Here is a 10,959-nt window from a genome sequence, read left to right on the forward strand (position 1 = left end):
TGGTTGTGAAGTTGGTTATCAGCCTTGCTAGCCCAGCCTTATTGTTATTCTTAAAAGAGAAGCAAAGCTGGAATATCACAGGTGTGAAAGGAAGTTAAGTTGTTGAGTGTCACATTTCTCTGTCTCTGTGTGTCTCTATCATTAAACACACCAATTCACTGATGTCCATCAGTGACAGCTGGGGTAATAACAGCTGCATTCCTTCCTTCTCTTCATTTACTCAGAGCTGGTAGTGTAACAGCTTGTTAATAACTTTTAAAAGCATGTTAAATTTATATGCAAATAAGTCACTTGTCAATCTGAAAACATTTGAATGGAAACGTTTCTGCTTCTACAGAGAGCTGGGGCTGCTATTGCTACTGGTTGATTTGAGTTGTGTGTGGAGTGGATAAAGGTCCAGAACAGGTTGAACAGAGAGCAAAACGGATGTGGCTAAAGGATAGCAAGAAGAACCCCAGCTGGTCGAGGCGGATGGCCACCCTTCCTGAGTCTGGTTCTGCCAGAGGTTTCTTCCTGTTAAAAGGGAGTCGTTTCTCTCCACAGTCGCCTCAGGCACGCTCAGGCCGGGAGATTGGACCGAAAAACAAAAGGTTTTCAGTGCAATCTGTTGGTTTTCTTAGCTAGGAAATTGTTTTTGAATTGGCTCTATATGAACGAATTGGATTATTTTATGAATTATGATTATTATTAATTAATTGAATTCCAATTGGCTTGAATTGGACTTACTATCTAAGTGCCTTGAGATGACATTTGTTGTATTTGGCGCTATATAAATAAAAATGAATTGAATTGAATTATATTGAAGATACAAAGGTGCAATGTATTTAGGACATAGAATGGAATTCCAGATGGCACATATGGAACATGCAAGGTGCTTGCCTTTAAAATGCCTTTATCCTGAACATGTGCATGACCTAGCACATGCAGGTCATGCTGATATCACCTCTAGTTTGCCATCCCCGATCTGTGTCAGCCGCTGTTTACAGTAGATACACCTTCAAAACAGAGTCAACTATGAAAGGGAGCAAAAACAAGCATCAGCTTGCACAAACATGATAGAGTGGTACACACACATATACACGTACATACACCATCCTCTACCCATGTCTATTTGCTAATGACAGACCTTAGCTCAACCTTTGCCTACATACATATGGGTGGTGTTTTGTGCCGAAAATAAGGTGAGCATGTTATTGAGAAGGTGGTGGGGGGTGGATTGCAGGCAGTGTTAAGTCAAGCAGGAACCCTCAATGTTGCTAATTTATTTACAGATTTAATTAGATGGATTGAGCCCTCACAGATATAAGAAAGAAAGGAGAGATGTTGCCAGCGTTACAGCACTTTAATTATGGTAGCAGGCTCCTGATCCCTGCGCTCTGCTGTCTAGGGAGCCAGTTAATTAAAATCCTCATTATTTTACTTTTAATTAGTTCCCCCCTCTTTTGTTTCCTTTCACCATATGGCCATGTTCCGTGGTCAAATTAACGTAATTGAGCTAATTAAGCCGATCACTTTAATTATTCAAAGCGTTCCGATTGGCCAGGAGAACTTTTCTCCCTCTCCCCTCCCTGACATTCCTGAATGAAGCTCTGAGTTGTAAAGTCGCTCTCTTTGTCATCATGATTCTCTACTCCCCTGCAGAAGGCAGTGAATTATGGCTGCAACATGCTTCCCTTCCTTCATGTCTCATGTTTCACTCCCTTATAATGTGGGGTACGCAACGCAGCACTGGGGCACATTGCGAGTTCAAAGAGGTTTCTTGAATAATTGTTAACATTTAACAAACTATGGTTATGAAAAATTAGGTGTGTATTGGATGTTTTTGCAGTGGATTCTGCATATTCAAATGTTGCATTGGGACTGGAACCTACTATAACTACCCTGAGAAGCTTTCATCATTTTCAGCATAATAAAATTGAATTCATATGCTTGGATTTTGAAAATGGTGACAATCAGATGGCAGTTTACAGAAACATACATATGTCAAGCTAAGTGCCTACAGTTGGACAAAACCGGTCTATCAGCATTCATCTAAAGCAAAAAACAACATCATCATGCAATACCTTGCTTACACCATTCAGTCTCAGCTCATTGTTTTTTTGCTTATTTTTAAAGTAATGAAGAAGCATTTATTTCCACAATCATGCTTCAAAATCCAAGTTATCCATGTTATAATGCAGCGCTTGGATCAAAGTCAAGACCCTTGGAATGTTCATAAACAAATTATTTCTACAGTATATACTGTATGTGACTTGATATAATGATGGAACATACATAGTACCTGGCTTTAGTAGCGAAAGAAATATTTTCCTGTTATTTTAAGCACCAAGTGTAAGCCGTTTCTGAGAATTACCATCAGACAGTAAGTCATGTACTTATATTTCAAGTTTGTTTAGAATATAAAGAGCATGAGTAATGATGCTCTATATACTCTAAACAGCATGAAAATTCATACAGAACCACAATAAATTTAGTCTGTAAAGAGTACTAACCAGAAATCTCTGCACAGAAGCCAGCTAAACATTAAAAATTGTTTTGTGAAAACAAAGGCAAAACCTGTGTCAGAGGTCACACAAACAATAGCTTTTTTTGTTGTTTTTGCTGTTTTTAAGCTTTGTATTCTTTCATTGTTCATTATTGTCACAAAGTGTCCCATAACAAGTGTTGCCTGTCTTCAGTAAAGCAACTCTCTTGACAAATGACGCTGCTTTCAGTTCTCTAAAATGCTTTATGATTTTCTCATAACACACCATCAGAACGTGATGGAAAAAGAATCAATGTAATATAAAGGGGAAGATCTGTGAGCACTGGCTGCAATGACAAAAAGCTGTAAATTGTCTCGTGATTTGTGGTAGCAGGAAATGATCCATTAAAGAGTGACCTATGAATCTCTCTGCCATCTATCAAAACGAGAATGACCATGCCCATGCAGTTTAATATGACTCCTGATACCAAATTAGCATAGCATTTACACAAGCGAAGATGCTAACAGTATTTGGCAAACAGTCCCAATGACATGCAGCTAAATAACACCACAGTAAGCATGTGGCATTAAAGGCAGTATTTAAGAACAATGAGTTAATTGATTCCATTATATACACATTCAATTGTTAACCAAGTGGGAAGTAAGCCTATTTGCTCTGCTGCTGTTCACAATTGTTCACATCATGACACAAAGAAGACTGGACTATCAAAGTAAATATGAACCAACATCAGTACATTGTCATATTCCACAGTACCATCCATGGTGGCTATCGTGGCATCACCGGAGTGTCTCTGAAAAAGAAGGCGGCTTTGCCTGTCCTCTTCTTCATCACATGCATGTAAAAATACCATGGTATCTTCTTGTGTCTTCACACAGTGTGGGGTGGAGGAGCTTAGGCAATTACACTCATCTGCATGTGTTAATATGATTAATTAGCAGGAATAAACACTTTCCTATGAAACTGGCTACATGGTGAGCAACACACCTGCAGAAGCTCTGATAAAAGATGGCGCCTCATGGCAAGGAGCTTTTTCATGAGACCTGCTAATTGGCATCTGAAAACGTTCTGGCTAATTAGGAAAAGGCAGATGAGGCTTGATTAGTTTGAATGTAAAGTGTAACTTGTGGTGCTGTGGGAGTCAGGAATGTGCCAGGGTTTTATTTCTTCACCATCATGACACAAAGATAATTGTAATTGTGATAATTTGCATACGTTAATTAATTTACGTGACACTTCTTGATCAGACGTGGAATAAATAATTGATGCAGTATCAGCACCAGCCATGACAAGTGGGACGTTTTGAAATAACTAAGCGCATTAAGGTGCAAGTTTGATGGCTTCCATGCTCCCAGGCAAGGTGTGAAAGTAGAGCAGATGCTATCTCCTACTTCCTGCACACAGCGTACTCCACTCGCACTATCTCACAAAGATTAACTCCCAACCTCTGATGGTATGCTGAGGCTTTAAAGTTTCCACGTAGCATTAAAGAGGCACAAGGAGTTAGAGCGAATTAGATGCAGCTCAAGAAAATACTTTTCAGAAGCCATGCAGTGTGTGGCAGAAACAAAAAGCTATGATGGGAAACAAACCAGGCTGTGTGGGAGCTTTAATTGGAACATGGTAAACAGTAAATACATCAGATTGTTTCAAATGCTCTGGATGTAAAAGGGGCCACTCCCCTTTAATGAGCCTGCTTTCAGATTAGGCTTTATTAGAGGCAGACAGCCAGCCAGCCAGTCAGCCACAGGATATACCCCAAGTTCAGTCTCCCAGGAGCTCTAGCAGCACAGATACAGGGCTCATGTTTAATTGCTTCTGTAAATGGTCAGAGCTCAAGCCCCTTAATTCCATTCCTCAGGGTAATCAGGCATGTTTTCACCATACAGGGCTAAATAGAGTGAGAGAGCAAGTAACAATTGCCATGCTTGGTTCCATGCAACACAATGCCACTCTAAAGCTGCAATGACCCAGGTCGCTTTGTGACATGTCACAGAAAATCGTTTTAATGGGATTTTTGTTTTTATCCCCACATTTTTTTAAGACATTGCACAGGCATTTGATAAAGAAATAAAACGAAAAGAAAAAATCATGACTGGATCATTTCACCTCTTCTTAGGGTAGAAAAGGACATGTGACAAATCACCAAGTGTGAATAACATGGTGTTGTCCAAAAGTTTTTGGTCCTGTTTTTTTTTAATTTTTAATTTTTTTTTTAATTCAAGGGTTTTCCTGTGACTGAACGTTTTCAAATACTTCCCTCACGCCAATAATTGGTTTATGTAATGTTCAGCGACTTGATCTCAAGATTATCATATACAAGAGGGAGATCAGGAGTTCATTATAAACACGCTCAGGAGAAATTAAGCGACATGGCCGGAGCAATGCTTTGACAGTCACTTGACAGCAGTCCATCAAACATTCACACAAGCACCTTTTGTTGTCTCTGCAAGCAGATTCTGCTTTTCATCACCGTCTTCCTCAAGCTTTGTTTAGTCCTGAAGAAGCCTTCAGAGCAGTCCACACTTACTCTATGATTTGTGCATAACGCACAGATCACTTTAACACTAAACACATCAGAAACAGGACCGTGAAGTAGAGAGATTCACTGATATGGTGAGGGAAGGGAGAAACTGCGTCTTTTAGAGGATAACGAAGGTGGTGGAGGCAGTGATGAGACTCCACAACAACAATGGTGATAGTAGCAGGAGAGAAGGAATGCACCGAGGAGAAGTGAAGGCTGGGAGGGAAACAGGGTGCCATCTTGCCACTCAGCATACCTGCAGATAGGACCAGAGGGTCCCGGGAAAAGGGTTAGGTCAACAGCACATGCTCCAGTTTCTCTCTGTATGTATTTTTAAATTGTATGAAAACAAAACCACACTCTCTATTCAGATGTGTGTGTGATGGCCTCTTATCAAGCACATTGAAACATTTGTAGGTTATGAAAGCATAAAATAAAGCATGAAATATTTTACACAAAAAAATAATCATTGTTCAGTATGCTGCAGAGTAGTGTCTGGCTGTCGTGTTACTGTATTATTACTGAAACAAAGTATTTTATAAGTTGGTTACAAGGTTGATACGTAACATATAAAGTTGAAGTAGAATGTAGGGTAATAATGTAAAGTAGTAAAAATTTCACCTAATAATAACAGTACAGGATAGGAGTCTTTTTTTTGTTAATCTATTCTTTCTCATATTATTTGATTGATGATGATATACATCTATATATGTAAACCAAATTGTTATTATTTTTCTCATTCCTGTGTAAACATTGTCTGCATTCCCCTCTTCTTTCTATTAGTTACATGGGGAATCAAACACATTTCTAGTCATGTTAAGCTCTACTCCAAATATATATGGGTCTGTAATATCATGCTGGTAACCCTTTTATTTACCTTCTGGTCTGTCAGCACAGAGCTGCTCTGAAGTGGAGGCAGGTGGCTGTTGAGCAAGGCAGCACCAGGCCTGTCATGCTCACAGAAGATTGTACCATTGATGTAATGGAAGCGATCTCCAGGCATTAGTCTGTTTCTACAGGTGGCACAGCTGAAACACTGCAGAGTGGGGAAAACAGAAGATGAAAGGACAAAAAATATCTCTTAAATTCAAGCCGCTAAAGTCCATAAATATGAAGATAAATACCCTTATGTTATATTTCAAATCAAAATAGGAACATTTAGCCACTCGATGTGAATTACATTGTATGGGGAAAATATCAACAAAAATATTAAAAGCTTAAGTCTTATCTGTTAGCAAATAATCTAGTGAGCAGCTAAAATAAATCTAAAGAACAAATTAAAAAGTGATTACAAGAGACAAACAGACAGCAGGTACAATTCATACCATTCCTGACAATTTCTGGATCAATGTCTCTCCCCACCACATCCCAGATGTGTCTGTCATACAAGCAGCAGGAGATGAAGCACAATCCTGTAAAAGCTGGGGATTTACCTTGAGGTGGTAAACATTTCCCTGTGCCTTCATCACCATTTCGTTAGCTGGGATTGACTGGCCACATGCACTGCATGCTCCACTGTGCCCAAACAGTCTGCAAACACAAGAACACAGATTGCTCTGTCTGTTCAGCTACAAAAATCTAAAAACAGCATTTCCTTTTCCTCCAACTACTCTCCTCATCCATTCTAACTCTGCCACCTCATCGTTCCTCTCACCTGATGTAGTCGCTGCGACACAGAATCATGCCCCCTTTGCTGTAGCAGGTGGTGCCAATGTCCCCCAGCTGGGCTTGGCAACAAGAGCATTTGAGGCACCGTGTGTGCCAGTATCGCTCCATGGAGAAGAGCAGAAAGCGATCTGCGATCTTCCCCCCACATCCTGCACAGGACCTGGGGGCTGGTGGTACACCTGACACCTGGCTGTTCACCATGCTGATGTGGCCCCTAAGACTCCTGGGCAAAGAATAGACATGCAAGAGCTGAGACAGGTGTGATGGCTTAATTCAGTCATATTCAATCTACCAACACTTGAAAAACATGAAGTAGGCCTACAAATTCAATATAAAATCCCTTGAGTAATAGACTTTAAACAATCATAATTGTGAGAAATATATTTATTTGGAGTGAATATTAACTGCAATAATTGAAATGACTTCAAATAGGAGCTTTTATATTCATAACAACAAGGATCTGCCTTTCCTATTTTTTCTGCCAAACCTATGAAGACTCGTTTAGGTGAGCAACTGACAGCACCATGACCCAAACAGAGCATACTGATACAGCTGATTAACAAATAACACACAGAAATATAACAAGTACATTTTAGAGTTTTGAAGTGTACTCTTTGAAGCATTGTAATTTCAAAACATCAATACTAGTCTTGTTATTGGTTAGACAACTAGACCAGACGAGGAGAGTGTTTTTTGTTTTGTTTTTTTGCATTATGTAAACGGAGTGTGAGGGGAAGAGGTGCGCAGTACCAAGCCAGACTTTTGAAGGCGTTCCACAAATCATTAAGTGCTTTTCTTGTGCCTTTATCATTTCTAGCTTTTAATCGTGTGGAAGTAACAAAGCTTAAGAGACATGAGTTCGTGAGCTGCTAGCTTACAGTAAAGCTGTATTCTGAAATGCGCGCGCGGACGGGAAACATGAGGAAAAAGAAGAGACGCATTACCTTATTGAGACAAAGCTGTTCCTCCTTCCGTGAGAACTTTGAAAAACTGGAAAAATATTCACAGAATCTTCGCTTATAGTTGTAAAACCGCTCTCAAGCGCGACATATTGTGGTCTTAATAGCTTTCCACAAAAAAAGGCAAGGAAAAACACAATAAGGGGAACAGTTGGACAAACTATCCGCGAAATCCAGCATTGCGAATGAACAACTACAAGTAACTATGCGGATGGGACATAACGCAGCTTCATTTTCTTGTCGTCTTTGCTAAGCATAAACGACACGACCTCTCTTAGCGCCTTTGACAGCGACTCTATTCATCAAATTGCGCAAGGGGCTACTTAAGTTGCCAGGAGAGGACGCAGCCGGCAAGAGTCACGCTTCAGCCAATGGGAGAACAAGAGGCGTGTCCTCAGTCAAAATGATTTATGTGTTGATAGTGGCTCATTAATATGCACATTCACATACCTAAAGCCGAAATCCCATCCGATTTCACCGAGTATGTACCTATGTATAATGACATGGAAGCAGCTGCAAACTCTAATTGTATAGGATGTTTCACTTTACTGTGGGATATGAGTCAAACACTAATTCAAAACTGCCTCCTTTCTGTCCACTTTCTATTCAGGCATCCAAAGAAACCAAGGAAACTATTTGTAATTCAATGAGTTTTAAGAAAGTTTTTGGAACAAAAAAGTGTTGGAGACGCTATCAAAAAGAAGTCCATTACTGATATGTTAAAAAAAATAAAGAAAGAAAGTTACTCATTTCTGGGTTCTAAATGAAAAAAAACATCACATTATAATAGAAGATTTAGAAATTCAACAAATGGTCCATTTTCAGTACATACACTTTATTAGTTACACCTGTTCAATTGCTTGTTAACACAAATAGCTAATCAGCCAATCACATGGCCGCAACTCAATGCATTTAGGCATGTGGAGGTGGTCAAGACAACTTTCTGAAGTTCAAACCGAGTATCCGAATAGGAAAGAAAGGGGATTTAAGTGACTTTGAACGTGGCATGGTTGTTGGTGCCAGACAGGCTGGTCTGAGTATTTCAGAAACTGCTGATCTACTGGGAAGTTCACGCACAACCATCTCTAGGGTTTACAGAGAGTGGTCCGAGAAAGAGAAAATCTCCGAGTTGTAAGAGTTCAGAGGATGATGGGCAGAGTGGTTTGAGTTGATAGGAAGGCAATAGTAACTCAAATAACCACTTGTTACAACAAAGGAATGCAGAACACATCGAACCTTGGAAAAGATGGGGTACAGCAGCAGAAGACAACACCGGGGGCCACTCCTGTCAGCAAAGAACAGGAAACAATTCACAGAGGCTCACCAACATTGGACAATAGAAGATTGGAAAAATGTTGCCTGGTCTGACAAGTCTCGATTTCAGCTGCGACATTCAGATGGTCGGGTTAGAATTTGGCGTAAACAACATGAAAGCATGGATCCATCATACCTTCAACGGTTCAGGCTGGTGGTGGTGGTGTAATGGTGTGGGGGATATTTTCTTGGCACACTTTGGCCCTGTTTATGACCACAGTGTACCTAACTTCTGATGGCCACTTCCAGCAGGATAATGCGCCATGTCACAAAGGCTTTGTGACAAAGCTCATATAATCTCAAACTGGAACATGACAATGACTGTACTCCAATTCTTTACTCCTCATTCTTTATGTATACATCACACATGAACTCTCCCTTTTGGATGACTCACTGTATGACTTTTTCCCACATTACAACTGTAATCACTGTAATGAGTGTCCTGGTCCCTAAATCCAGTTGCCCCACAACACTGAATGATTTTAGACCAGTGGCCTTTACTTCAATCATTATGAAAATCTTTGAAAAACTGGTACGGCTGGAAATTTTGAAAAATACAGAGAGCGGATTTGACCAATAGCAATGTGCCTATAGGCCCAAAAGGGGAGTGGAGGATGCCACACGCACCCTTCTTAATTTGCTTTTTAAACATCTTGAAGGAATCGGGTGTCATGTTTTATTCATCGATTTTTCCTCTGCTTTTAACACAGTCCAGCCACATAAGTTAACACAGAGGCTTTTAGAACATTTGAACTTGAGTACAAATCTTGTGGGCTGGATTTTTAAACTTCTTAACAAACAGGACACAAAGGGTCAGAGGTAATGGGTTTTTATCTGACAAAGTGTGCTCTTCCACAGGCTCACCACAAGGGTGCGTGCTCTCACCTTTGTTATTCATTTTATAGGCAAGGCAAGGCAAGGCAATTTTATTTATAGAGCACAATTCGTACACAAGGTAATTCAAAGTGCTTTACAGCTACATAAAATCACAAGAAGGCAATAAAATCATTAAAAAGAAATAAAAAATAAAAAAAAACATTAAAAATAATCATTAATTAATTAATTTAAAAGTGAAGAGTGCAGATAAAATACTTTCAGGTGTCATATGCACAGCTAAATAGAACTGTTTTCAGCCGGATTTAAACATTGTCAGAGTTGAGGCCTGTCTTACATCATCTGGAAGACTGTTCCAGATTTTAGGGGCATAAAACTGAAACGCAGCCTCACCTTGTTTAGTCCTGACTCTGGGCACCAAGCAGGAGACCCCTCCCTGAGGTTCTCAGAGCCCGAGTTGGTTCATATGGCTCTAACATGTCAGAGATGTACACATATATACACTAATATGTGTCAGAGCACTTTTAACAACCGCCTTATTTTAAAATATGCAGATGACTCTGTAATTGTTAGCCTGCTGCAGGGAAATGAAAACGACCACGGTCCTGTTGTTGACAACTTTGTCAAGTGGTGTGAAGACTCTTACCTACATCTTAATTTAACAAAGACCAAAAACATGGCTATTGATTTTAGGAAGAATATCAAAACACCTGAACCTGTAAGGATCAAGGGACAAGTCATTGAACAAGTGCAGTCCTATAAATATCTGGGGACAATCATTGACTCGACCCTAAACTTTAAAGAGAACTGCAAAGCTGTAAGCAGGAAGGGACACCAGCGGCTGTTCTGTCTGAGGAAGTTGTCCCATTTCCACATTGATAGGACCATGATGACACTGTTTTATCATGCTTTTATTGAATCTATTTTAACCTTTTCACTTGTATCATGGTTCGGAAACTTGTCCCTAAAAGAAAGGAGTTCACTCAACAAGATTATTAAATGGTCAGGTCGATTGATTGGGGAAAAACAGCTGGGCTTGGAGTCGCTGTACATGAAGCAGATGCAGCGCTGCCAGATCCAGCTGCTGCCATCAGGACGTAGATATAGTCCCGAGAACTAGGACCACATGCTATAGGAACAGCTTTGCCCCTGCTGCTGTCGCTCTTTTAAATAAAAC

General features: G+C 40.0%; 1 protein-coding gene across 1 annotated transcript; it reads right to left on the reverse strand.

Moving 5' to 3' along the window:
- Positions 1–2,091: 2,091 nt before the first annotated feature.
- On the reverse strand, positions 2,092–7,704 carry LOC142382396 (LIM domain transcription factor LMO4-B). The gene is made up of 5 exons (XM_075468195.1): positions 7,620–7,704; positions 6,662–6,898; positions 6,441–6,537; positions 5,885–6,043; positions 2,092–5,263 (listed from the first exon to the last, which is right to left on the reverse strand). The coding sequence occupies exons 2-5, from the start codon at positions 6,874–6,876 to the stop codon at positions 5,255–5,257; spliced, it is 480 nt and encodes a 159-aa protein (XP_075324310.1). The 5' UTR covers positions 6,877–6,898; positions 7,620–7,704; the 3' UTR covers positions 2,092–5,254.
- Positions 7,705–10,959: the final 3,255 nt, after the last annotated feature.

The sequence above is a fragment of the Odontesthes bonariensis genome, chromosome 6, assembly GCF_027942865.1.
Source record: "Odontesthes bonariensis isolate fOdoBon6 chromosome 6, fOdoBon6.hap1, whole genome shotgun sequence".
Classification (NCBI taxonomy): domain Eukaryota; kingdom Metazoa; phylum Chordata; class Actinopteri; order Atheriniformes; family Atherinopsidae; genus Odontesthes; species Odontesthes bonariensis.